We start from the raw sequence: 27,922 nt of genomic DNA on the forward strand, positions 1-27,922 counted from the left end.
CCAGGATTTGAACCCAGGTTTGAACCCACCTGACTCCAGAGCGCCCGTACCTCCAGCACATAGCCCCAGACATCAGGGCCCGCCCGCCCTCTTGTCACACGAGGGCCTTGCACGCCTGTCCCGAAGGACGTGTGAACACCACCATCAGCCTTTGGCGAAGTTGGCCGGTCCCCCCCACCCCCGCCAGAGAGACCACCAACTTAAGTAACAAGCATTTATTGGGTGGCATCAGAACCAATCTCATTGCCCCCTCACAGTGTAGCATCAGTGGAACCGGGAACATCTCCAGCACCTCTCCCCAGCAGACTGCCCTGGCCTCTCCAGGGAACAACGCGGAACTTGCAAGGCAACAGCAACGTGGAAGGACGCCTGGGGAGCATCATACCCTGACCGTGGGCCAGTGTAGAACCATGGTGCTTGGGGGCCAGCCCCATGGGGGACTCCAGGCCGGCTGTCCTTGAGGGAGGGCCAGCACTCTCAGGGTCCCCTGGGAACTGTCCTCCAAAGTCACCCCTTACTAATCCCCGGCCGCCTGCAATCCAACTAGCAGGTTTTGGTGAATTTCCACCTACTGGCTGCATCAAAGAAGGGGCCACTAGGGCCCAGTCCACATGGAGCCACTTCTGTGCGAAGGAGGGAAGGTTCTCCAGGCAATCCCCAGCCCGGGCTGGACGGGAACTCAAGCTGGCTCTCGGGTCAGAAGAAGGTGGCAGCAAAGTCTCCCCGGGCCTGTTCTACCTCGGCCAGTGGAGACTGAGCTCCTGAGGGGGAACCCCAGGCCCACCACATAGAGACTGCCAGGAATCGCATGGCCTCCAAAGAACACAGGTACCCTGGAGAAAGGCACACGGGTGTCTAAGGCATGTGGTCAGGCAGAAGTACCCGCTGGCTAGGACAGCTAGTGAGGACGGTGGGCGGCCCAGATCCAAGAGGGCAAGGCCAGCTGGTGTCCTCTGTGCCCTGCAGGCCACCCTGGGTCACACCGAATCCCGGAGAGCCGGAGGAGCCGAGGCCAAGGCCAGGAGTCCCTGTGGATGCTGAGGTTTGCCAAGGCTCCCAGAGCCGCCTCCGTTTCCCCCAGAGGATCCCGGGAGCTCCGTTACTGCCGTTCCCCAGGTCCCTGAGCCAGCGGGCCGGAAAAGAGAGGCAAAGAACTGACGGGGCACCAGGTCAGACCTACCAGACAGAAGTTCTAGCACAGCCGGTGAGACAGGGGAGTGGCCCTGTTCCTCCCCAGCATGGTCTCAAACTAGAGCCCGCACCTGCCCCTGCAGGGTGGGACAGGCCAGGATGTGGGCCGGTGTGGGGCGGGGGGGGACAGGTCTTGGCCCTGGGAAGGGGGACGTCCACGGGGAGCGAGTTGAAGGGGCTGGAGTGGGGCCGGTGTGCACCGATCAGCCGCTGGACGGACAGGTGGACGGCAAAGGTGCGAAGCGGGGCTCACTGCATGTATGAGTAGCGCCAATCCCCCAGAGGCTCGTGGGTCTCCTTGATGACCTGGGGTGACGTCCACCGCAGGACGTAGTGGGGCCCTCCCGGCTTGTCATTGGTTCCTGTGGAAAAGATAGCTCCGTTTTTGTCTGAAAAGACACAGCAGCTCCGGGCGGAAGGGAAAGGGGGCGGGGAAGAGTTGACGGAATAACAGGGACACCGGCACAGGCAACAAGCAGCTGAACTAAAACGAAACGGGTTCACAAGGCCAAGGTTTCCCGAGCGCATCTGTGCAGCACACGGGGCCGGAGGTCAGGGGAGGCCGGAACCAGTGAGCCCAGGAGGCCCCCGCTCCCCGGGTCTGTGTGCCCCACCTGCAAGAAGTGTCTCCCAGCACCGCGCTGGGAGCCAGGAGCCCCGGGGCCTGGCCTGGGCTGTGCCACAGGGCGGCTGGGACCTGGGGCAAGTGCCAGCCCATGCTGAGTCTCGGTTTCCCCAACTGCAACACGAGGATGCTGAAGTGACCGGAGCATGGTGGTAAGAGGTGTGGGTGTTGGAACCAAAATGCCAGCTCCACCACCTCCCAGCCATGTGCCCTCGAACAAGTCACTTCCCCTCCCTGTGCCTCAGTTTACTCCTCTGTAAAACGGGAAGAAGACAGCCCAGCGCCTCACCCACAGTGCTTCCTATTACTCTGAACACCCTTGAGATGAGGCGATCGAGGTCTCCTGCCAGGAACTCGCCTCCCCTCTGGAAAGGGGGACCCACTCACCAGAGGCTCGGGCCCCCCCAAAGGGCTGCTGGCCCACCACCGAGCCAGTGGACTTGTCGTTGATGTAGAAGTTGCCGGCGGCGTTCCTCAGCATTGTGGTGGCCTCCTGGACAACATCCCTACAAGGCAGGACAGTGATAAAAGGGCAGCCGGCTCCCCTCCCCCCAGCCCCAGGTCCGACCTCCCCCACCACGCAGCCCAGCCCACACCGGCTGCCCAGCTGAAGCACTAGGCCGAGCTCGGGCCCACGACACGGGCCAGCCACAGGCAGCGTCTTAGAGCCTCTGAGCCTCTTCTGGAAAGTGGTTAGCATGGCCTCCCTCACGGGGCTGCTGCACGAGCTGACCAAGAGGTCAGGCTGCGTGCGAGCGGCCCATCCTGGTCCAGTTTTCCTGCCTCCCCCCTCCCCCACCGGGAGCCTGGGGAACCTCCAGACCGCCACCCTGATCCCAGCTTCCAATCCCAACTCCACGCTCTTAGAGACAGGCAGGGCGGCAGCTGGCGCCACGGAGGAAGGAAAAGCCAAGACTCAGGCTTGGCACCTTGGCCCCCGGGCTCAAATATGGCCTCTGCGAGATAAGGCAGTATGCTCCTGGCCCCTGAGCCCAATTCTTCTGCTCTGCAGCATGAGGCAAGGACCCTCAGTGGGGCCCCATCAGACCCAGAGGAGCCGGTCAAACGCACGGATTCCCCAGCCACGCCCCCAATAAGGGGACCCCAGAATCTACATTTCAAAAAAAGAGTCTTGTACCCCTGCTGGGGAGGCCTGCCTGCCGGTCAGGGCTGAGGTGAGGGGAAGGAGCGGCGCTATTTCAAGGATCCAAGTCCAGGAGGGCGCTCGTGGGGTGGCGGGGGCAGGACACCGGGCCGAGAGCAGAAGGGCGGCCGCCACTCACTTATCCTGGGCGAACACTGCCCCCGTGAGGCCGTAGCTGCTGGTGCTGTCGACCAGCCGCAGCGTCTCCTTGTACTCGTCGTCCGGGTAGACGTACACGGTCAGCACGGGCCCAAAGATCTCCTGAGACGAAGGAAGCCCTGGGGTCAGACACCCCACCCCCCCTGCCGCCCCCGGACCAGAGCCCCAAGGCCTCCCCGTCCCCCTGCTCTGGCCTCTGCCTCTCCCTAGGCCCCGGGGCTCGGCCCGCAGCTCCGCACCTGCACGAAGAGCCAGGCGTCTGCCGCTGGGCTCCCTCAGGAGACGGCAACACTCTGCCCTGCCCTGCCCGCCCCACCCTGACCTGGCAAAGGACCCGAGGGAGCTTGCTGGCCCTCCTGGCCAGCCACCCCTGTCCCCTCCACCACCCCTGCACTGCCATCCTGGGCGAGTGCCTTGACTTCTCCGCCTCCGTTGGTCATCTGTAACACGGGAATGGGAACGGCCCCTCCTCTCAGACAGGTGCCCAGAGTTAAGAGTCTGTAAGTGTTCGCCGTTAAGGTCACGACAGCAGCTCGGTGGCCGCGAACGGCAGAAGTGCTATGACACCAGCAGGGTCAGCGGTGTCAAGGACAGAGCACCGGATCTGGGGTCAGTGGGCCTGGCCCCGCTCTCCCGGGGACTGAGACACTCCCTTTCCGGGACCTACCTCACATTCCTGTCTGTGAAATGGGATAATATCGCGAGGAGAAACCCACGTGCAAGGGCCCCACGTGCGCTGTGCTCGGGTGGGAGACTGTTCTCTACGCCCCAGTCACCTCCTTCATGATGGGCTCCCGTGGGTCCTTGCTCTCAATGATGCAGGGTTCCACGAAGTAGCCCACAGAGTCGTCGCACTTGCCCCCGGCCAGGACGGTGAGGCTGGGCGAGGAGCGGGCGTGCTGCAGCCACTTCTTGATGCGGCCGAAGGACTGGGGTTGGGGATGGGGGGGGAGGAGGGGTGTCACAGACCGGCCGGAGGTGATGACAAGCAGCAGTGTCCCCAACACACCCCAAAGGGCCCGAATTCTGAAACCGGAGGGGGGAGATGGGAAGAGGGCAAAAGCCAGGATCCGGCGGAGTCACGGCAGAGACAAGGGCAGATGTGCACATGCGTGTGAGAGCGTTTGTGAGAAGGTGTGTGTGGTAGAGCCACAACTACACCTACAGAAACACAACGCGCACAGTAACATACGCACGCACCTACGCGAGGTCACGCGTCTTCACATTTAGGTACGTGCGTAAATACACCTGCCCGTTACGTGTACATTCACGAATGCAGATTGACGTGCACCTGCGTACGTGTGAACACACACACGAACACGCACGCGTGCACACAGGTGTATCTGTTTCTGTTGGAGATACGTGCGCACCTTCGTGCACGTGGACGTGGATGTCTATGTGGGTGACTTACACGCACGCCCGCACACCAAGACCGCGAATGGGCTCGCAGACAGGCACGTACGAGTGCACGTGTGTTTGGGCTCATGCTGCAGACGTGCAGGCCCATCTGGGTGTGTATGCACGTGAACCAGGGGGCGACTCGTCGAGCCTGGTTGCAGGGTGTGTGGCAAGCAAGTTCTCCGGTGGTGGACATTTCTGCCTTTTTCAAGCTCAGGGCGGGCGTGTCTGTGGGGCTGTCGGACCGTGGGCCTTGCCTGGAGCAGTGAGGCCGGGTCGCCCCCCGTCAAGAGCCCTGCGTCTCCTCCCTCTCCCACCCAGGCCAGGGCTCAGCCCCCCGGGAACGCCTGCTCCGTGCCCGTACCTTGGCATCGATCACTGCAGAGAAGAAGGTCCCAAAATCCTCTGCTGGCTGTGAGGCAAGGGAGGCACCGGAAGACAGAGTCACCGAGTCACTGCAGGCCGGAGACAAAGGGAGCCCCCTCCCCGCGCATCCCGGGCCTGCCACCGCCAAAGCCACAGCGCGGGAGCCTTCAATCCCATCAGCCACCCGCTGGGCCGCGGCGGGGATGAAGCGCCACTCACGTCGCCCACTCTGATCCTGCCGTGCTCCTCCAGCAGCCGCCCTTTGATCTGCGGCCACAGCGACTGAGGCACGTAGAGGCGGGAGCAGGCTGAGCACTTCTGGCCGCCATACTCGAAGGCCGAGCGCAGGGTCCCGCTCACCACGCTGTCCACGTCGGCCGAGCGGTGCACGAAGTGGAAGTTCTTCCCGCCACACTCTGCAGGGGGGAGGGGGCGCGGGTGGAGCGCAGGCCTCTCGGCAGCAGGGCACCCGCCGCGGCACCTGCACCTGTCCGCAGGGGCGCCCAGCCCCAACACCCAGCGGACGGCCTCGGGAGAAGGCAGGGCCACGGCCGGACATCATCCCGGAAGCCGGCGAGCCAGGCCCCTGTCCCGCTCCACGGCTGAGGAAACTGAGGCGGGGGCAGGGGTGCCGCCCACCATCGAAGCAGAAAAAGAACCAGAATCCCAGGCTCCCAGGAGCCAATCTACTCCCAGACGTGGGCACGGCTTGCTTTGCACCTTGCCAACCCCCCAACCCAGCGAGAGGAGAGGGGTCCGCTCCACGTCGGCCCCGAGGGCTGGCCCCTCTTTCCTACCCACGGCGGCGACACCCTTCCCCAGGCTCCTCAGGCCCCGGCTTCCTCCCACATCAGCTAACAGCAGCTCCCGTCACAATAACCGCCCGCCAGGCTCTGCTCAAAGTGCTTTCTGCTTTGTCTCACTAAAGCCTCACAACAGCCCCCCTCCCCCCACCGTTATCGTTCCCATTTTAAAGACAGGAAAACTGAAGACGCGTCTGGCTGGCTCGGCAGATAGCACCGGAGACTCTTGATCTCTGGGTCTTGAGCTCCAGTCAGAGCCTCTCTCTCCCTCAGGGCACAGTGGGAAGGAGGCAGAGAAGAGAAAACCGTGGACAGCTCCCTGCTCCCCACCTTATAAAGGGCGGCACTGGGGTGCAGATGTCACAGCCGGCTGAGGGTGCACCTTCCCTGACCGCCCCCCCCCCCCCCCCATCGGAGCTCGGACCAGCTCAGGAGCAAGAATGCCGAACCACCAGCCCCCGCGCTGCCTTGGACGGCCCTGGGGCCTCCGCACACCCCCTTTCCCTCCTCGAATTCTGCGCTGCTCTCGTCACGGCCCAGCATCACCATCTGCGCGCCCACTATCTGCCTCCGTTCCCGGAACACGAGTTCCTGAGGGCTGGGTCTGTGTCTCTTGCCATCACGCGTCCCTGGTCTCCAGAAATGCCTACGTAGATGCTTAACATTTTATTTGCTGAATGACGAATGAATGAAGGAACGGATGGATGGATGGATGGATGGATGGATGGATGGACGGATGGAAAAATGCTCATTCTGAGGCCAAAGTCCTTGGTGCGACCCCCTGGATCTAGCACAGCTGAGGCTCCGCCCCTAAGCCCCTCACTTCTCAGCTTCCACAGGGCTGCCCCACCTATGGGGGCCTCACCTCTGCCTCTTCCTCTTCCTCCTTCATGACGGCCAGGGGACGGTCCCTGGGGCCACAGGGGAGGGTGCCAGGAGAGGGGCCCTTACCTCCAGCCAGGCGTGGGAAGGTGCGGAACCGGTCCAGGTTCTGGGCCACCTGCTTCCACAGGTGTTTGAAGGTGCTGAAACCAGAGGGGAGCGCGAGGCTTAGGAAGCCAGCTGAGGTCGCTGAGACAGCGAGGGCCCTGGGGGGTGGGGAGTAGGCACCACCCCAGGAAGAGACCCAAAAGCCTAGCGGGTGGGGGCAGGGGTCCCAGCGAGGGTGGCAGGGAACTGAGTAGGCGGGGGCAGGTGAGACACCTGGAGAAAGGTGACGTCTGGGGCCCAGGGGGAGGCAGCAACGGCAGGCCTGGCGGCAAGAAGACGCAGAGAAGGTCGTGCGGGGGTCCTGCCTCAGACGCTCACGGCCACGTGACCTGACACTCATGACTCGACCTCTCTGAGCCTCAAACCGTGCACCCCGCCCGGGCACGGGAGCGAACAACCCACCCGGCAGAGCTGTTCCGTGGCAGCTCTAATGTGGGTCAAGTGCTCAGGTCAGCGAAGCCGCGCTTCAAGTGCCCGGTGGGGGGCCAGACGCCGCCATGGTCTGGGAGGGGCGCCCCCAGCTCAGCGCCCGGGGCTCTAGAGGCCAAACCAAGGAGCGCCCTGGGAGAGAGAGCTCAGGCCCCCACCTCGTCCCCAAGATCCAAGTGTGACCAACCTCAGCACCACAAAACAATAAAAATGCTAATCACCAGGGAGCCTGCGACACAGTAGCTAATACTAATTTATGACTTTCCTACCTTTAAGCCCGCTGCTCGTCAGAGCATGGCAAATGGGGGCCAGGCCCGCTCCGCCCGCTAATAGGCAGGGACCCGTAAGGGCCCGCACTGGCAGAGCGGGTCTTTTCGGAAAACAGTCCTCCTCAGCAGTTCTAACGCCGCCACCACACCCGGCAAACCCTAGCCGGAAGGGGGGTAGGGGAGCCTGAGGCCGGGGAAGGGAGACTGGAGGCCACCGCAGGTGTCCCCAGGGACACCTGGAAGGACCCCAGTGCCGACCCCGACATCTCCACTCAGATGACCCTCGGGCACCTCAAACTCCAAGTGACCAGCAGGTGATTCATCACTTTCACCCAAGCCCTCCAGACGCCCACCTCGGTGCCCTCTGGGCCCCTCTGCCAGAGCCCGGACGTTCCCACACACACCCCTCCTCCACTAATCCGACTCCTCGGACAAGTGACCGCATCTCCCTGCCACTTGCTCTCTGGGATCCATTCCCCCCGTCTCTACTCTGGTCAGGCGTCTGCTGTCCCTCCCTAGACGCGGACACGTGGACAGCCTCCTCACTGGTCTCCCGCTTCTGGCCGCTAGCGACTTGTGCACAGGGCAGTCGAAGTGATCATCTAGGACAGAGGCCGCGAACGCAGGGGCCCAGCAGGACCAGGCTGGGAACAGATGACCAAGTATGCAGACAGCCGGGGCCTGGTGAGGGTGACAGGGACCACAGAGCACCCGGACCCCACCTCCAGCCAGGGGGTGCCATGGGGGACACGGAGGCCCAGAGGGCTCAGGTTCCCAAAAGAAGCTTGAAATCTCAACTGGGTTTTTGCATGAAACTGCCCCAACTGTACCAGGTTGATCGATCTTGATAAGGAGTCAAAGGGAACAGAGCCACTTCCCACGTCCAGCTGGAGAACTACCATTTGCAATCTTTGCTCGAAACCAAGCTGCTTAGTGCACCTCCCCACGTGTAAAGCTTCCTGTGGCTCCCGTCACCTTCGGGATGAAGTGCGGACACCCCGGCGGGCTCTCGGGGCCTCACAGTCATGGGACTAAACCTCCCGAAAGGCAGGACTTGTCCATCCACCTGTTCGCTGGACATACACCTGCCGGTGAGTAAGTGAGGAGTCACGATCGAACCACTTCCTGTCCGCACTCGCTCACCTCGGCCCCGGAACTCTACGCTCCAAGCCACAGGGAACCACCACCTCCCAAGGCGCAGGGGCTCTGGCCTGGAGGCCCTGCATGTGCCGCTCCCTCTCCTACAACATTCTCCCTCCCCCCTCTCTGCTCAGCCGTCTCCTCTGCTTAGATGCCACCTCCTCCGAGAAGCCTTCCTGACTCTCCTCCTCCAATTCATTCCAAGCTCCCTGTGCCCCTCCCAGTGACAGCAGTGGCATCAAACTCAGCGTCACCGAACATCCGTAGGCTGCATCCTGCCTGTGAAGCTCTTCCTCTTTGCTAACTCACCGGACCCTCACGATGACTCTACAAGGTAGGGACCATCGTTCCTGGTGAACAGGTCAAGAAACAGAGGCTCAGAGAGGTGACGTGGGCCACCGGTGGCCAAACAGCAAGTCAGTGGGTATGGTCAGTGCCCGACCGCCAGCTCCCACACTGAGGTCGTGAGGCGGCCGCTTGGCAAACGTCCCCATGCCACCCGGCCCGCCCCAACCCGGGGACTTACGGCACACTGCCTGTGAAGTTGATGCCGCAGAGGTGCTCTGAGCTAGTGACAGTGTCCCCAAAGGTGGGCCCGTCAGCTGGCACAAACTGGATGATATTGGGGGGCAGGCCAGCCTCCCGGAGGATGCGGTAGACAGCAGAGCTGGCCAGCATGGCTGTGTCACTGGGCTTCCACAGGACCACGTTGCCCTGCCCGGGAGACACGGTGACGAGTCACAAGGCCAGGAGTCACCAGGCCCGACTCCCATCCCATCCCGAAGCACACCCATCCCTCACCTGGAACCGCCAGGCCCCCGGGCAGGCCAGCATGTCCCCTACAGGACCCCACTCCTCCTCCAGGTGTCGGACACGGTGCTCAAAAAGCCCTAAGTCAGTGAGACCACACCCTGCCCTGCCCGCCCCCCGCACTCTGGCCAAGGCCACTCTTCCTCTAGAAGCCTGTACAGACTGGTCCTGCCAGCACCCCTCAGGCAGGTCTGTTCTGGGTGTTTCCATGACACTGGGCGCTCACTGGGTGTGGCCGGGCAAGCGCTCACAGAGCTGTCTCTACACGTGTCCTGGGCGAAGACACGTGGGCGCCTGGGCGTGTGCGTGTCTGTCTGGGTGCGGATGCATAAGGACAGCCCGGGGCAGGACCATCCTCAAGATCAGCCAGCCGCCCCACGTGGGGCCCAGGCCCCGCCACTGTCAGCCCTCCCTCGAGCCACCTCCAAAGGCAGGGGGGCATCAGCCCCATTCAGCAGGAGCTCATGAGGGTGACGGCTGCCTCCACCCTGACAAGGGCAGGGGAGCCAGGGACTTTGAATCCTCATCTGCGTCACCATTTCCTAGATCTGACAGATAAATCAGAGAGTACACAGCAGGCGTCAAAAGCGATGTGTCATCACCATCAACGTTCTCCACATACGAAGCCCGCACCAGGCCAGATGTGACCCGCGCGCGGCTTCGCTCGCTCATCACAACCCTATTATACATGGGCTTTCCTAGATCTCCACTTGGAGGAAGAGGAAACTGCCTCAGAGAAGTTCAGAGGCCTGGCCTGGGGTCCCCCGGAGCAGGGCAAAGCTGGGGTCCAAACCAGTCTCTGGCCCCAAAGTCTTTCCACGGGCCCACACTGCATCTGCCTTCTGGGCATCTCCCACGACCAGGGCTGGGCCCCTTTCATGGTCTGAGATGGGACAGAGAGCCAGCAGCCCCGTGCCCGCTCGCTGCCCACATCTCACTCACCATCAAGGCTGGCGCCCCCGCCAGGTTGCCGCCGATCGCAGTGAAGTTAAAGGGAGAGATGGCCGCCACGAAGCCCTGGGGGGCGGGGGGGGGGGGGGGTGTGGTGAGGCCAGGCTCAAGGCTTCCAGCAGGCTCCCGCCCGCCCCGCCACCCGAGGGTACCTCCAGCCCCCGGTACACGACGCTGTTGGTGCTGGGCGGCACACTGAGGGGCTGCTGACCCTCCAGCTCCACGGCAAACTTGGCATTGAACCGGAAGAAGTCGATGAGCTCAGCCGCCGCGTCGATCTCCGCCTGAATCACCGTCTTACCCTGCGTGCAGGACGGCGGGGGGTCAGCGGCCGCAGACGTGCCTCCCAACGGCCCTTTCCAAGACCGACCGTGTACCCACGGTGACGTCATGCCCACAGTGCTGGCGGCTCCTTCCCCCCGGGGTAAGGATGTGCCCCCGTCAGGGGCATCTGGACCAAGAAGCGGGAGGCAAACGTCTCCTTATGCTGCCCGTTCCTCCTGATGGCAAATGTCCCAGGGGTGGGGGAGGGCCTCATGGGCTGCAACATGGGGCTCTTCCAGATCAGGGCAGCCCCTCCCTGGCACACACGGTCACTGGCAGCTGTCATCCTGCTTGGGACCTGGAGCTACAGAAGCCAAGGTGCACTGGCCCTGGCTCTATGAGGCGACCACACTTCCTACAAGCGCCAGAGCCGTTAGTCAAATAAAGCACCTTCATCTGGTGGCGGACTGTGTGCGCCTCTCCCTGCCCAAGCGTGGCTCATCCGGGACGCTGGGGAGCCCACGATGCCACCCCCCGCCCCCAGGTGCTGCTGAGAATCTGGAGACACTTAGCTGGTGAGGAGTGGTCATACCACCTCTGTGCAGCAGAGGGCGCTCTCACCACAGGACAGTGAGCGGGCATGGGGGCAGTGGGGTGGCCGCCCCAAATGCCCAAGGCTCGCTGCTGGGCATTAACCCTTCTCCCTCGGCTCCCTTCCCAACTTTGAGCTGCTGATGCCACTCTGGCTCAACGTGCACTCAACCGAAAAACGCCTATCAGGAGCTTCTGTGACTCCAGAGAGATGCTGTGTGTAGCCCAGGAAGACGGAGAACAGTTAACCGGGATCGCTGTCTCCAAAAGGCTTGTAAAGGGGTGACAAACACACAGGAACTCATTACACCCAGTGCGATCTGAGCCGTACTGATGCACACACAGCGTGCTACAGGACCACAGAGGTGGGGCTCATCTTTCTGGACAGAGAAGAGTCTCGAAGCCCCACAGAGGAGGTGGCATCTGGGCTGGATCTCAACAGGAAGAGTCCACAGGGCACAGATGGGTGGGCATTCCAGGCAGGACACCGGGCAGAGGCAGGGAGACGGGATGCCTGCAGGGCCCAGGGATCTCGCTAAGTCCAGGCTGGCGGCCTCCTGGGCAGGATGGCCTGGCGGGGAAGGGCAGAGTGGCCAGGGAGCTGGACAGAGGCCGGAAACAAGGGGACCTGAGTGCCGTGTGCAGGACTTGGGACGTGACTGTTGGTGACGGAGAGACCCTCGTGGTGTGGAAGGCTGGAGGGACCGCCTGGAGGAGTCAGAGAGACCACTCCGAGGGCCACGGAGGTCTGACCCAGGCTGGAGGGCTGGACGGGACCTCAAGGACATCTTCTGGCTCCAGCAGGCACAGCACGTCCTGGTACCCAGAAGCTGCTTGACTGACGTGTGCTGCATCGGAGGGAGTATGACCGCCTCCCACACCCCACCCCGGCTGTGCCCACGGGCACCTCACCTGTCCCACCATGGTCTTGGCCAGGACCTCAGCCCTGCGAGGCCCGCTCAGCATATCTGCGGCCTTCAGGAAGATCTGGGCCCGGTCTGCAACAGGCTTCAGGTCCCACTCTTTCCTGGCAGCCAAAGCGGCCTCGATGGCTCTGTTGAGTAGGGCCTAACGAAAGGGAAAAGGTTGGGAGCTGCCTCCTAGAACAGGAAGGGCCCCAGGGGAATGGGCGAGACAGGAGATTGGAGATCATTCATTCTCCAAGGACCTGTGGCTTCCTTGGCCTTCAGTGCTGCCCACCACAACTCCCCCCCCCCCCGCCCCCAACAGCTCCAGACGTGCTGTCCCATCACTTGCTGGCCCAGCCAAGGCTCAGAGCCAGTCCTGCCACCATCTGGAGGTCTGAGGGACCTCCCAGGTAGGTCAGCACCAAGTCCGTCCATGGTCAAACCTGTTCCACTTTCTCTTGTGGTCTCATCAGGGCCTCCCCTTATTCCAGGGGCCCCCAAACCCACCAGCTAGAGCCTCCAGCCCTCAAGGTCAGGCGCCTGGCCTTGCCCTTGCTCGGCCAGAACCCCAGCCTGAGATATTCACTTGCTACCGGCATCCCTGATGGCAACTGTCCCTGTTGCCGCCTGAACGCTGGCTCCTAGACCCCCTGCCACAGGGCACCCTAGCCCCTCTCGCCGGCCCTCCATGATCCCGAGCCTCTGTCTGGCTTTCCATCCAGGGCGTCTCCAATTTCTCCGACTCAGCCTTGGAGACTCTACTCTCCCTCGAAAGCCAGGCTGCCTCACAGCCACAGGCATGTGAGGGGACATCAGCCTTGGCCCACACAGCTATCCTCTGACTCAAGTTAGCCACAGCGGGCCTGGCCTTGTGAAAGACTCCACTCCCCACGGCCAGAGAGGGAAGCAGCGACAGACAGCATGTCAGCAGCCAGCAGGGCAACACGGGGACAGTCCCCAACCCAGACTCACCTTGTCTGCATAGCAGAACTTGGCCACCTTGTGTCCATGGTTGAAGGGCTGAAAGATGAGAGAAGAGTGAGGTCCCTGCCCAGGAGGGAGGTGCCAGGACGGGTGGGGACGTGGCCGGGCTCAGAGCTCGCTTTCTAGGCAACAGCCCTCAGCACACTCGCTCTCTCCCCTCCAATCCCCTCCAATCCCCACACTGATCTCTCTCACTTGGGGGGTCACGGAGCACCTGCTGTTCGGTGAGGGAGATGGTTCCCACTCCAGAAGGTTCACGGTCCCGAGAAAGGCAGGGACCGCACAGCCTCAGGGAAAGCGTGGACTTCGTGGAAGTCAGACAGACACGGGATCGCATCCCAGCTCTGCCACCCGCTAGCCGGGAGCCATATGTAAACTGAGTTCCCCTTTCCAGGTCTCCCCACGTGGGATAGGGAGACCCCCCCCCCCGCCGCATGGCATGGGGAGGGGGGGCCAAATGAGCTCACAGGCGAAAATGCTTCCGGAGCAGGCATGGCACGCGGCTGCGGCTCAGGAAGGGGCGATGCCACCATGGGAGGCCCCCGAACGAGACACGGGAGTTGAGAATCGCTCAGGATTTCTGCCGTGCCCCAAGTGCCCAGGGGACAGAGCAACCGCTTCTCCAGCCCCTTGCACGGGACCCAGAGACACTCATCTCGAAGGGAAGACCCTCAACAAATATTTACACACGGAACCCGGCAGGGCCGCGTGCGAGCATAAGCAATACAAGCAGGGAGACATTTCACTTCTTTACGCCACAATTATCAACACTTTTGCCACCCACCCGTCGCCCGATGGGCCCTTTGGGGCTTTCCTGTCTCATGTGGCAGCCTCCAGCCGTATGTGCATGCTGACGTTTCAACTCAGCCACTCTCGGCTGGCGCCTGGCACAGCCCTGAAGGGCCGGGCAAACTGACCGATCCCAAGTTGTGCTCCCAGGGCACATCCTCGGAACCCTCAAAGCGGGGGCCTAGGGTCTCCACCCTCACCCCTGCACAGCCTGCTCAGGATTCCATCGGGACAGAGCCATAACATGCCTCCCTCCCCCACCTGCGAAAGGGTACAGCCCTTTACTCTCCCCCAAATTACAGATCTAGGAGTTTCCTGCTCCGTCCAAAGTATACGCCAGTTCCTGGCTCTATAAACCGCAAGCAGGTGTCATCACGGGGCTTAGCCCACAGTTAGCCCCTAAGCCTCGCTCTGGAGAAATCCACCAGGGATAACGGAAGATGCTGTGTGGACGCCTCGGGATCTTTCTTGCCTGTGGCCAGGACTCAGTCACGGGCTGGGCACAGGGTGGCTGTCCGGGCACATGTGACATGACACAAAGCCCACACTACAGCTGCGTGAGGACCAGGGCTGGTCAGGGGAAAGCCTCTGCACATCAGGTGAAGGATTCCCAGGCCTGCCCCTGGGGCCCTTCTTTTTTTTCTCTCTTTTTTGACAAACTAGCTACAGGTTCCGCTTAAGGGACAGGGAGAGGCGCCGTCACAGCTGATGCAGCCTCCTGCACGCAGGCACTGTGCACCTGACAACGACCCTACACGGCACGATGGCTACCCCCATTTTATACACAAGAAGACTGAGGCGCGGGGAGGTCAAGACCCGACTGGCCCAGCTGGGGTCAGGTGCCCCCTTCAGCAGCCTCAAGGAGTGGGGCCACACGGTTTCAAAGGCGGCCACCAGCCAGCACCATGGGGGCAGGCGAGGAGCTCCCGGGTCCGGGCACAGACCCTCCACGGAGGCAGGCACCACACTGGTCCGCCTGGGGCTGGCGTCCCCGGGGCTTGGTTCCCGGCTCTTTGACAGCTTCCTCCATCCTGGCTCCACCCCGGCTGTCTACTCGCCTTCCCACCACAAACTCCCTGGCCGCCCACGAGCCCTGGACACGCGTGGGCCTACGTCCAGCCTCACACCTTCTGCCAAGCCCTCGCTTTTTCACTCTGCTGCCCCGAAACTAGAAAGCATACTCTTGTGACAAGCGACAGGGCTCTTCTGGAAAGTCTCGCCCTCCTTAACCCCCCTCCAGGGACTCCCCAGCACTCCCGGAATAGGTTCCTTCACCACAGCCGACAAGAACCTCAAAGTCACCGCCAACGACCTCACCCTCTCTTGGTGGGGCCCCGCGTCCCCCGCCCCCCTGGCTTCCTCTCTGTGGCGCACTGGGCCTGTCCCCACCTGCGGGACTCTGACCGAGGACCCCTCTGCCCGGCAGTGAACCCAACTTCATCCTTGGGGTTCGACTCGGCGGCCACCAGTCCAAAGAGGCCTCCGACCGCCCAGCCCCACGTGGCCCCCGCGTCGCCGGCGTGGCACCTGTGCCTCCCACGGTCCCTCACCAGCTGGAACTCACGTCTCTTTCCTCGTTGACCCGTGTGCCACCCTGCTGTCCCCCGGGGTGGCTCCGAGAGGGCGGAGCCGTCTGTCCAGGGCCTGGGCCCGAGGAGGCGTGGGTGGCTGGCGGGATTTTATTACCACGACTTACAAGTGCTCTGCTAGAAAGAAGGGCTGAGGCAGATTTCTGGCTAATTCGGCCACAGAGAAAGCTGCCTCGTCTGCATTCCAAGGCCCTCATGTTGCAACTGGTTGCACTGCACGAAGCTAGAAGCCCCACGTATGCCTGTTTGCGCAGAGTTTCAAAACACGTATCTGTGTATACACACACATGCACACACACACTCTTTTTTTTTTTTCCCATAGCTGAGGTGGGTATTTGCTTTAAGCCTTTCTGAGCTACAAAGGGTCATGGCCACACAAGGGATAAGAAGGGATGGGGCGGGTCCTCTGCCAGGGGCTCGCCCTCAGGCTCCCTCATGGGGATGCGCTGCAAACTCCCAATCGTGGCCAAGACCCCCAACGGTCACAAAAGCAGGTCACTCCTACCTTTGACCCGACAGACAGGGGGGGCACAGGTGCAGGGGACACTTCTCAGCCCTCAGCACAGACCACAGGCTTCTGGCACTTCTTAGGAAGAGCAGGCTGCCTTACGGCTATCCCGTGCCTCGCAAAAGCTCTGCTGAGGGAAGCACTCATGCAGGTGCCTGAGGGACCAGCAGGCCGGCCGGCCAGCCTCCCGCTGGGGCCAGAGACACAAAAGCGGTGAGTGGAGAGGGCTGGCATCGTGCGTGGGAGTGGAGAGTGGGGGGTGGGGGGCTGGGGGGGGGGGAACAGGGCCCCTGGAAGGCCGCCCACTGCTGCGTTCTAGCACTGTGGTGCCCGGCAGGAATGCCAGCCTTGTGCGGCCACATCTTCCCACCCCCCAGAGAAGCCGGACATGGGAGTCTGTACCCAAAATCTCCCCATCGTGAGGTCTGGAGACAAAGCCACAGGTGTCACTTTGCACCCTGAGCCCCAGATGGAAAAGCTCCCCCAGCAGCAGACACGGGCCTGCAGGGTGGCCCCTTGGCACCCCCAGGCACTGGGCCGTGAGGATGTCCTCAGCCGGCACCAAGGGACAGGGCGCAAGACGGCGGCCCCATGAAACACTGTGCATGCGATGGGAGACTCCCGTGGGGACCCTGCTTCTCACATCACCATGTCCTTCCGCCACCCTCGGGAGAAATTCTCTCCAGCCCTGTATCGGGAATGGCTTCTCCCATCATGCAGGTGGATTTCAAGAACACCCTGACTAGCGTGAGTGACGTTCTCTTCCTGGGGTCACTGGAAGGCGTCAAGGCAAGTCTGGGCCGTCTGCCACACCTAGGGCGCCACGGTTCTCACTTTGTGGCCAGGAGGTCACAGCGAGATTATCCTACCACACTGTGTGTGAGTCAATACACTGCCTCCAACTCTTCTCTAGAAATAGGGTGTGAGGGTGCCTTGGTGGCTGCCGGCTGAGCGTCCGACTTCGGCTCAGGTCATGATCTCAAGCCTCGTGAGTTCAAGCTCGCTGCTGTCGGCACAGAGCCTGCTTTGGATCCTCTGTCCCTCTCTCTCAATCTCTCCTCCTCCCCCACTTGTGCGCTCTCTCTCTCAAAAATAAATAGACATTAAAAAAAAAAAACAGAAAAGGAAAGAAAGAAATAGGGTGTGAATGAATCTACCATGTGGAGACACGACAGGGCCTCTCAGATGCGCCTCTAGAAGGAGCCTGGCTCCAGCAGGAGGGCTTCTAGGAGGCGGCGACACGTGGCCAGGCCCCAGGTGCTCACCTCAGATGAGCTCATCTTCTGCTAGAGCAGCAGGTTCCAAAACAGAGGCCAGGGCCTGGGTGACCGTCCCTTCTTTGGAGGGATCACCTCAGTTCTGACGTTCTGTCCTTCCTTCCTACTCTTTAGGTGGTCGACTTTTCTAAAGAAGACGGCGAAGCGGGTGGCGGTCACAGGTTTCACTCCGTCTCGGCGGGCATGAAGTTGGCACCTTTTATGACTATACTTCCAAGGCGGCTTTGGGCAGTTAGCTATCGGTGCACGGAATTCAAAATCTGGGAGTGGACCAGAAAGCCCTTTGCAGGCAGCGACCCTGTGTTAGGAGCTGGTCTATTGCCTGAGAGCCAGACCCCAGACTCGGGGAGACGCCCCACCCGCGCGCCAGACTCACCGACACCTGGTACCGTACATCCGAGGTCCACACCTCTTCGTCCCCCACCACACATGGGATGGCTTCCGTCCGGCCCTTCAGGTCCTTCAAGGCCTGGGGAGAGGATGACACAGCGGATGGGCACCCACCTCCCCTCCCTGCCCCACCCACGAGCCCGGCACGGAGTCCGCAGACACAGCTGCCCGGCCGGAACGGGTATGAGAAGGGGCCCGGGTCTGAGGGCAGAGAGCGTCTGCTCCCCTCAGGGGACAGCAGGACTCAGCCCCTGGCCACTGTCCCCTGCTGTCCTGCGGGAAGGGGAGGCCAGTGTTGACGGTCTTCCCGTTATAAAAAGATCAGAAAGCCGTATCCGAAATGTATGGGAACTCTCACCGGTTTTAAAATCCTGGCAATTAGTGGGAGAATGTCTTTAAGCATACAACACCTGTGGGCTTACAACCCCCGACCTGGACTGAGCCCCCAGGTGGCCCCGGGCCACACCCTGCTGCTCCCAGCCTCTCCAGTCCTCCAGTCGCACGGCTGTCCCAGACCTGGTCTCCTTCCCAGGCTGGGGCAGGGGCAGAAGGGGGTGGTGACTGGAGGCACGGAAAGGCATCCTGGGGGGCTGCTCCCTCCCTACCCCCACTGGGTGTCCCCACCCACCCCTTACCTTCTCCAGCGCATCTCTCTCGGGGCTGCCCTGCGTGAATGCCAGGACGGGTTCATTGGCCACCGTCAGGGAGGGGGTGTGCCTCCACCGCAGCCTGGGGTGCAAGGGCAGGGGACAGAGGCAGACAGGTCAGTGGTGGCCACTGCCAGACCCAGCCCCTCGACCTCCAACAGCGGGGAGGGGCATCCTGGGCCGGCCCAGAATCCCAAAATCCAGAGGAGTACAGAGCCAGGGGAGGGAGGGGGAGAACTGGCCCTGGGGTCCAAAATCCAAGCTCTAGTCCTGGACCTGCCAGTGTGTGCCCCCGGGCACGTGACCTGCCTCCTCCGGGCCGGTCTCCACATCCGCTGAGAACAACCATACAAACTCACACGGCTGTCTGAGGTGTAATCGACGCAAAACCCCTTCTCAGCGTTTTGTACCCACGGAGAGGGCTGACTCTCCCTGGACTCCCCCACGATGCAGCCGCTTTCCCAAACGGCCCCGGGTTACTGCTTTCCCCAGCCCGAGAAGGCAGCCGGGCCCAGAGCGCAGTCTCATCAGAACGCGACCCAGCTGGGATTCTCTCGGCACAAGGCGCTGAGCTCCGGGTGGGCGAGAACATCCAAGATGTGGGTCGTGCCCCTGGAGGAGCGCCCCGAGCTCAGCTCGCAGCCACAGGGAGGGCTGGTTTGGGGGCTCAGGGTCTGAGTCCAGGGTGCCGAGTTTCAAAACTTCCTTGGCCTGGAGACCCTACTGAGCCTTGAACCTTATGACCCCACAGACGGGTGACCACTAGTGACCACCCCCCCTAACGTGTCTGGGATTGGAAGGGTGGGGGACAGATGGGGAAGAGCCAGGACTTGAGGTCATTCATTCCAGAGCTGGAGCACCAGCTGGGGGACTCCTCCAGGCCACAAGGGCACTCGGCCTGTGAGTGTTGGGGGCACTTTTATCTATTCTTTCTCCCTGGGAAGGGGTCTGGCTCAAGGACCAGTCTGGAAGACCCAGAGGAAGGACACAAAGCCAGGGGCCATGCGGGCCAGCCCTTCCTTCACTCCACAAGGTTCCGGGGCACCTGCTGTGTCCCTGACACTGCTCCAAACACTGGAGATAGAGCGGTGGCCTAGACAGCAAGGCCTCGGGCTACACGCAGCTGACCCTCAGTGAGGGCCACGGACGAGCAACACTGTGATGACAGAGGGGATGTGAGAACGAGCAAGGAGAAGGGCAGGGCGGCCCTAGCCAGGGTGGTCAGGGAGGGCCTCTCCGAGGGGGTGTCCGTCTGAGGGCCATCTGGGCTCTGAGAAGGGCTGGGAAGAACATTCCAGGCCCAGGGGAAAGCAAGTACAAAGGCCAGGAGCAGGAAGCACGACAGGAAGAGCTGAGAGGGGCCTGGGCCGTCTGAGAGGAGGAGGGCAGGGCCCGGTTGCCCAAGATTTTGCCTAACGGCCAAGTGAGCTCAGGCCTCCTCCCTCCTCCCCCAGCAGCACCCCCCACACCCAAGGAGGCGTGTCACGTTCCTCAGGCCCCACCCCGCCCCTAACCAGAGGCAGAAACCTCCCACCACCCCCTGGGGTTACGATGGAGAGCTGAGGAGACAGTAACTACAGATGTGCTGGATGATAAGTCAGAGTCCACACAGACCCCCTCTGCCTGTTGTGGGGGGTGGAGAACGGAGAGGCTGCAAAATGGCGGCAGCCACAAGCCTCAACACCAGTCGGGAAAGCGGGGGGCAGCGTGTGTGTCTGGGGCCTTCTGGAAGGTTCCAGCAGCATCTCTCTGGGCCTCGGAAGCAGCAACCACCACCACCGATCAGCCAATCAGATACCGCCACCTCCTCTGGCAGCCAGGGTGCCGCCAGGAGGAGTGTGGGCTGGGGGCCTGGAGGTGCGCGCCCCAACCCCAGCCTGGACCCCAGCTCCCGGGGGGTGCCAAAAAGCGCAGCTCTGGAAGCAGACAAATCCGGGACCGCAACCCAGACGCGCTTGGCGACATCAGCCTGTTATTCCAAACTCGGCAGGCCTCGGGCTCCCCGCCTGAAAAATGGGGTCGAGGCCATGTGCCCCGCAGGGTCAGCGTGAGGTTGAAAAGTGCTGGCCTCTCCTCACCCTCCTGCTTTGTAGCTCTAAGAAAACTGCCTTCTAAAACTGTTTTTAATGTCTATTTTTGAGAGAGAGCAACAGAGCAAGCAGGGGAGGGGCAGGGAGAGAGGGAGACACGGAATCCGAAGCAGGCTCCGATCTCCGAGCCGGCAGCACACAGCCCGACGCGGGGCTCGAACCCATGAACCAGGAGATCATGACCTGAGCCGAAGTCCGACGCTCAACTGACTGAGCCACCCAGGTGCCCCAGAAAATTGTCTTCTAGAACGTTACTGCACCAGGAGAGCCTGGCGGGCTCAGTCGGTAGGGCACAAATCTCAGGGTCACAAATTAAAGTTCTGTTTAAAAAATATATATGTATTTTACTATGTTTTATATAGTAACATAGTCTATATATATTTTTTGCTATGTTATATATAGTGACTTGTTCTATGTATTTTTTTTACTATGTTATATATAGTGACATACTCTCTCTATATATTATTTTACTATGTTATATATAGTAGCATATTCTATATATGTTACTGCACCAGGCCAGGTGTTCAAAGGCAAATTGGTTGTCAAACACCCCCAAGGTCACCACAATCAGGGGCTAACCCTGGGGGGTTCTCAGTAAGTACTGCTGCAATAAATTTAGCACCACATTCCATCCAGCTTAAAATGCAGAATGCAGTAGCTACCAGCCCTCCGGCACCTGTTCCCTCCCAGGCCTCTCTCTACCTTCCCCAGGGCAGAGGCCCACTGTGACCACAGGATCACTTTCTCCAGGGCTTCCTCTATGCCTGGCAAGTCTCCAGGCCGTGGCCCAGCTGCCCATCAGTCCGAATGTGGGGAACAGAATTGAAAGATCAGCCTGAGTCCACGAGAGCCAGAAATAACCCAAAGACACCTGACAAAACCACCCCACCCCTTTGATTTTGGCTCCTGGGCCAGTTGGGATGAACAGGAATACCCTTCCTGGGCTCCAGGGAAGGCAAAGAAGAATCATTCACAGGGCCTGGAGCCTCTGGTGAGGATCTTCGAGGCCCTTTGAGGCCGTAGGAGGCAGGACTGCATTCCTCAGTCACGAGCACACATTCTACACAGCAAGGGCCAAGAGACAACTCAGATAAGGGCAACAAAACGTGCCTATTTACTCATCATGCATTTTCTGAGCACTTACCAGGTGCCTGGCTCTGGGATGCAAAGGTGAAGCCAGCCTGCCTTTGTCAGAGCAGCTCTCGGCCCTGCCACTTAGTCTGAACTTGACTCAGGGACCCCTAACAACCTGGGTGCCCGTTCAGCTCATGACCTGGGCCTCTGAGCTCAAGCTGCCCCTCTCCACCCTCTGCAAGTACCAGGATCTGAGCTAAAAAGGTCACAACACTGGGGCACCTGGGTGGCTTGGTCGGTTAAGCATTTGACTCTTGGTTTTGGCTCAGGTCACGATCTCACAATTCCTGGGTTCCAGCCCCACGTGCTGACAGCACGGAGCCTGTTTGGGATTCTCTCTCTCTCTCCCTCTCTCTCTCTGCCCCTTCCCTGCTCATGCGCGCGCACGTGCTCTCTCTCTCTCAAAACAAATAAACTCTTTTAAAAGATTAAAAAAAAAAAAAAAAGGTCGCACCACCAACACATGGTCTGCAACAGAACTGGACAGAGCTTTGGGCCAGCCAGTGCAACCCCAGAACTTTACAGAGGGGAACACTGAGGTTCGGAAGTGTAGGGCCCGAGCTCCCAGGTCACCCTCGGCTCCACCCTGGTCCCAGGGCACCCTCGGACCTGGACTGCATGCCTGCCATGGCCACGCTGCTCCACTGTCCCCAAGCACCTCTCCAACACAGGCCAGAGTTAGTTTAAACACGAAAACTTGACCACACACAGAGAGAGCAAGCACTCCGCCCAAAACCACTCCATGGCTTCTCGTTTCTTCCACAACAAAAAAATCAGAATCCTTACTGAGGCCTCCAGACTCACTTCCCATCACCACCACCCGCCCCCCACCCCCCGCGCCCACTTCGCGGGCCACCCAGGTCTTCTCTGGAGTCCCCTCTGCTTGGGAGGCTACCCTCACAGCGCCTAGATGGGGCCCTGTCGGGCCATCTCAAAGCCCCCACGCTCTTCCCAGGGCACCACTGATGGTGTCGGCTCCCCCGGGCCGGCCTGCGCCCACTCCATTCACCAGCGGCCACACTGCCTGGGACGCAAAGGACACACTGGTAAACCTTTTGTCAGACTCATCAAGCCAAAAAGAGGGGGGAGAACAACACCAACAACAACAATGAACACCCAGGTGTTGTCAGAAGGACACCAGGCCCCCGGGACAACACCAGACCCCCAGGACGGGACTCCCATCCCAGTTAGCTCTTCTGCTAACGCCCGGGGGCTGGATGCAGGTCCCCAGGGACTAGGGCCAGGGGTGACCAAGGCCCAGGAGAGGAGCAGAAAGGAAACTAGCTTTGCTTCATTCAGCTTCCAGACTTTCCCAGCTGGTATCTGGGACCTGATAAGGCCAATCCTCCTTATCGCCAAGATGAGGCGCCTGGAGCAGAGAGGTAAGCAGAGAGAAAGTGCGGGGGCCCCAGGGCAGGTCCAGAAGGGAGGGGCATCAGGCCCAGGCTGAGCTGTTTCCACTTTATTGCCCAGGAACATCAAGGAAGATTCATTAAGCACTTACAGCTTGCCTGGCACTATGCTAAGTGATGATGTCCCGAGTCCAAGCTGCGAGTGCATGAAGAAGGCACCATGATTATCACCATCATTATCATCACAGAGGAGCAGACTGACCTTCTGAGATTACTGTGCGGTGCATGGCTCTGGTCACAACTCCCTGACCCTGAGCCTGTCAGAGACCCCTGAGCAGTGGGGCCGAGGGGACAGGTGCGTCCTCCTCCCGCCCAGCACTTCCCACCTGAGGAGAGAGGCAGGCAGTGGCTTGCTGTCCATGGACGCGGACAGCTCAGCCCAGGGCCGTCCGCTCCATGACATCTCCACCAGGAAAGGAAGCATCTGGGGGGGGGGGGTAAGACACCCCCCCCCAAGATGGGCAGGTGTCTGCCCCTTCCCCTGGGATGAGCAGGGTCAGTCCCAACAGAAAGGGTTTTGCCTCAGGATAATGAATGAGCATAAAGGGAAGGCTCACTCCGCCCCCTTCCATCCTTGTGGTGCTGGGACCCCCCTGTCTGAATGTCCCTGATCAAAGACGACCACTCAGACGACCCCACTGGTGGGGCAGGCGATCAAAAATAATACTTAAAGCAATGTTTTCTAGGAGCAGAAACTCTTTGGAGTGGTTTTCGTGTATGAGTTCATTTCATCTCCAAGGCAATCCTATGAGGTGGCTCCTATCACTACCTTTATTTACCACTTGGGGACACGAGGCAGCACAGAGAGGCTGCACAACCCGCCCAGGACCACAGAGCTACTGAGAGGTGAAGTCGGAATCTGCCCCATGCCGTCCCCTGGTCCATCCCAAGAGCAAGTGTTCTGCACCGACTGTATGCCAGGCCAGGTGCTGGGTACCAGAAGCAAGTGCTCAAGGTATGCCTGTGATGACAGCCCGGGTGGGGACTTCTAACAACCTCTGAAGCAACTATTAGGATCACTGCAGGTTCTATTTATTCCTTCACTAAGTCACTTACGTAAGGGGTACCAGACCCCAGCAATCTACCTGTCACATCACGTCTAATCCTTCTGCTACACGGCTGATAGGATTATCCCCATTTTACAGACAGGGCACTGAGGGGCCAAAGGAGAGCTGCCTTGCCAAGGGCGCAAAGTGCTGGGTGAGTGTGGGTTCACCATGGGGGCTGGGGGAGGACATTCCAGGCAAGAGGTGCTGCCTGGCCTCTGCTTAGGGGACTGAGAGAGCAGAGTACGTCCAGGGGACGGTGGGATGTGCCAGCCTGTGCCCATCCCGGGGGGCAGGCAGGCGGGACAAACATTGGGGAGGCTTGAAATTCTGAAAATTAAACAGGCAGGTGGGCTGAGAGGAGTCCAACGTGACCCAGGACTCCGGCAGGGAACAGGACTGTGGCCAATTCCAGCCCACCCATCCCTGCTGGGGAGCAGGGGGGTCATCTCTGCACCCTTCGCACCCAGCAAGGTCTGCTACAAGAGTAATGGACAAAAATAACATTCGTTGTAAGCCTGCTATGCGCCCAAGATAGTTCTTTTGTTTATTAAATTTGCATATAAACATAAATATGTATCTTGACCCTTTCCAACAAGAATTTGCAAAGACATCACCGAGGACATCCCCCATAGAGTCAATGAAGTAGAGAAAAAAAAGCAGGAGGTCAGGGCCAAAGGAGACAGGAGGCAGTCAGCCGGGGGGGTCTGGTGTAGACAAATTTTCCTTAATTTCCAAGGGCCTCAGTTGTTTAATCCGTGAAATGGGAATAGTGACGCCTACATCACAGGCTCCCGATGAGCTCAGTAAAATAATCCACACAGAAGGCCAACGGCAGCTGTTTGGGTCAGCCCTGGCTCAAGACCAGTTGTAATAAGTACCTACTGGCAAAGAAGGGCTGTGAACATCATTTCTTCACCAAATGTTTGCTCGGGGCTTCCCAGGTGCCAGACACACTATGAGGCCCCGGGGACGGCAAGGTAGACAAGTCCATGAAATAAAAAAGTCAACTACAAAAATGGATTTGCAGGTGAGCCCACGTGTATACTGTGGGTTTTCTCTTTTTTTAAAAATACATATTCACGGAAACTTCAAAGACTATTAGGGGCGCCTGGGTGGCTCAGTACATTGAGGTCCGACTCTTGGCTTTCAGCTCAGGTCATGATCTCACAGTTCGTGAGTTCGAGCCCCGCCATCGGGCTCTGTGCAGACAGGGCAGGGCCTGCTTGGGATGCGCTCTCTCTCTCAAAATAAATAAATAAAATTTTTTTAAAGGGTATTAAAATGATGACAGTGGTTACCTCTGTGTGGTGACATTCCAAGTGACGTGTGTACCTTTTCTGCTTTATCTGCACTTTTTACAACGGACACGTGTTACCTAAATAGTCACTGAATAAATGACAAAGTGGCCAAACATCAAACCTGTTTTTCCAAAGTAATGGCTCTCTGCTGGGTGCACTTCTGCCCTAGGTGACAATCAGCGATGTCTGACATGTTTCTTTATTTAAAAAAAAATTTTTTTTCAACGTTTATTTATTTTTGGGACAGAGAGAGACAGAGCATGAACGGGGGAGGGGCAGAGAGAGAGGGAGACACAGAATCGGAAACAGGCTCCAGGCTCTGAGCCATCAGCCCAGAGCCCGACGCGGGGCTCGAACTCACGGAACGTGAGATCGTGACCTGGCTGAAGTCGGACACTTAACCGACTGCGCCACCCAGGCGCCCCAATGTCTGACATGTTTCTACTGTCACAGCCGCGGGGTGCTAATGGTGTCCAGTGAGTAGAAGCCAGGAACGCTGCACAGCCCCCGCAACCCAGGATTACCCAGCTCGAAATGTGAATGGTGCCAAGGTTGAGAAACCCTAGGGTCTAGGGCATCGGGCCAGCTGCTCTACCGAGAGAGGTTAACCTAACTCTTCAGATCTGATTGCAAAATGCTTTTCCTCCATTCTGGAAGCTCTGTAATTAAGAGCATGAATCTGGAGTCTGACTGCAAATTTGGTCTTCCATTCGCCTCAACTGGAAAGTAAGTTTCCCTTCTGTAAAAACGGGGATAATACAGTGCTTATTAGCGACAGTACCATACTCAATCGCTTGAGAAATATTACTGCTATTACAAGCTTTTTTAAAAGAATATAGATTGCTTTCTACCAGATATTAGAGCTTTTTATGGCTAAGCCCTCCTCCCGCCAGCCCCCAACCCTGCCGTTAAACTGAAAAGTCCACATGCAAATCTCAGGGGTACCCTTCTCTTCCATGTTTAGCACAACATCCGCACATTGTGGGTACTCGTAAATACAGGAACATACGGAGCTTCCGTGTAAGGTCTGCGGGGAGGGGAGTGGGTGTCAGAGCGCAGGGAGAAGCCCACAAAAGGGCAAGTGTGACAAGTGTGGCCCCCAATCTTGGCTTGGGAGAGGAATCCTCCCCCATGTGCCTTTCCTGTGCCCTTACCTATCGAGCCCCCACCCACAAAGGACACACAGCTGTGTTGAAACTGACCCATGTCCAGGGCACCCCCGTGCCATCCCTTGGGACACTGATTAACTCAGAAAGGGCATAGCTCAGCAGAGGAGACATGGCTGGTCACAATCCTAGGGGTCAGGCAAACAAAACTCAAATTGGGGGTGGGGGCTACCCAGCTCTGAAAGGGAGGCCCAGAGAAACACCCGTCCATCAGACTGGGCCCCTCTGGGACAGGGTCTGTGTCCTACCTATCCCTCCCCACCCCCACCCCCCCCATACACACACACCCTGTCTAGCCCAGAAGAGGAAGGGGCTCTAAGAACATCTGTCATTCGTTGAGTGGGCACGGGTCCAAGAATCCAACTCCACAGCCTGGAAGTTTCCAGGGCTGATCCACCTTGAAACTACACGTGGGCTTCTTCACCTGTAATCTGGAATATCTACCGCACAGTTTTAAAAGAGAGTAATAAACGACGATCATGACTAATAAGAACTGGGCACTAAGTGCCAGGCACCGTTCGGGCACTTTGCATGTATGGTCTTCCTTAGTCAGCGTCTGATACATTATACGAACTCCGTAAGTATTACTATTCCACCTATCAGAAGGAAGAGTCCCTTTCACTCCCGGTAATTAACTTGAAAAGGGGGAGGGGCGGGAAAGAGAGTAAGAAGTCCCAGTGGAAAGGACAGAGGAGACTCAGGGAATCCCAGAGGTGGATGGATCCTGAATGTGAGACCAAGGGTGGGGAGCTGAGAAGCGCTGTGCGAAAAATCGAGGCGCACTTCGGCGGTGGGTCCAGCATTAGATTCAGAAAGGCGAGCGCGAAGGAGGCGACTTTCCGAGCAGAGCGTGGGAGCCAGGAGGGGGTCCCCCCTCGCGGAAGGCAAGAGACGGTGGGGGTCGCAGCGGGAGGAAGGCCTGGGTGCGGGGCGGGGCGCCCGACGAAGCGACCCCCAGCCGGGAGACCCGCGGGACCGTGGCGGGGGTCCGGCAGGGAGGTGCGCACTCACCCGGGCCCCCTCCAGGGGCGGGCCTGCAGGGCGCGGCGGAGCGCGGGGCACAGCGGCAGCATCTCGAGCGCGCGGCGCGGCTGTCCGCTCGCGGCGCGCCCCGGACGCGGCCAGAAGGTGGAGCCCCGCCCGGAGCGCACCACCTCGACAGGCGGGGGGATCTGATCACGCTACCGTCCTCCGAAGTCAAGGTCATCAGAAATGTTTCCGTATGTGACTTCTGCCAACACAATAACTCTTGTTTTGAGGGCACTGTAGAGACCAGTATGCGACACAGGACAAGGCAGCCCAAAAAAGAAGTCTTGACATATACACGTTTTCCCCTCCTTTTTATGGTATGACTCAACAGCCCTTCAGGGGGGCCGAGGGAGAAGGGGCGTGAGCCTCATTGGCCAATCAGAATAACACATCGAAGCTTATGAGCCAATCCGATGGACCGTCTTGTTGCAGCCGTCTTGGGCCAGGGGGCTGAAGAGCCAATGAGAGAGCCGGAGCAGGACACGTGCGCGGAGCAGCGGAAGGACTGCGGTTTGGTGCGTC

At 59.9% G+C, this 27,922-nt stretch overlaps 1 protein-coding gene across 1 annotated transcript; it reads right to left on the bottom strand.

Annotated features, from left to right (window-relative positions):
- Nucleotides 1-200: 200 nt before the first annotated feature.
- Nucleotides 201-27,541, bottom strand: ALDH4A1 (aldehyde dehydrogenase 4 family member A1). Its single transcript, XM_086715838.1, has 15 exons — nucleotides 27,383-27,541; nucleotides 18,211-18,304; nucleotides 17,562-17,654; nucleotides 13,011-13,058; nucleotides 12,043-12,198; nucleotides 10,428-10,577; nucleotides 10,267-10,341; nucleotides 9,041-9,228; nucleotides 6,638-6,711; nucleotides 5,103-5,299; nucleotides 4,882-4,929; nucleotides 3,896-4,048; nucleotides 3,100-3,221; nucleotides 2,204-2,322; nucleotides 201-1,553 (listed from the first exon to the last, which is right to left on the bottom strand). Exons 1-15 carry the CDS (start codon nucleotides 27,442-27,444, stop codon nucleotides 1,441-1,443), a joined length of 1,692 nt encoding a protein of 563 aa, XP_086571964.1. The 5' UTR covers nucleotides 27,445-27,541; the 3' UTR covers nucleotides 201-1,440.
- Between the last annotated feature and the right edge of the window lie 381 nt (nucleotides 27,542-27,922).

The sequence above is a fragment of the Puma concolor genome, chromosome C1 (genome assembly GCF_028749965.1).
Source record: "Puma concolor isolate L17-30 chromosome C1, mPumCon1.1.hap2, whole genome shotgun sequence".
Classification (NCBI taxonomy): domain Eukaryota; kingdom Metazoa; phylum Chordata; class Mammalia; order Carnivora; family Felidae; genus Puma; species Puma concolor.

Excerpts from the sequence above, each read along its gene's own strand:
- ALDH4A1 (XM_086715838.1), bottom strand. The coding sequence starts at position 27,444 with ATGCTGCCGCTGTGCCCCGCGCTCCGCCGCGCCCTGCAGGCCCGCCCC. Across the intron at positions 17,655-18,210 it reads AGAGAGATGCGCTGGAGAAG|GCCTTGAAGGACCTGAAGGG; the intron begins GTAAGGGGTGGG and ends TCCTCTCCCCAG. Across the intron at positions 9,229-10,266 it reads CGGGGGCGCCAGCCTTGATG|GGCAACGTGGTCCTGTGGAA; the intron begins GTGAGTGAGATG and ends TCTCCCGGGCAG.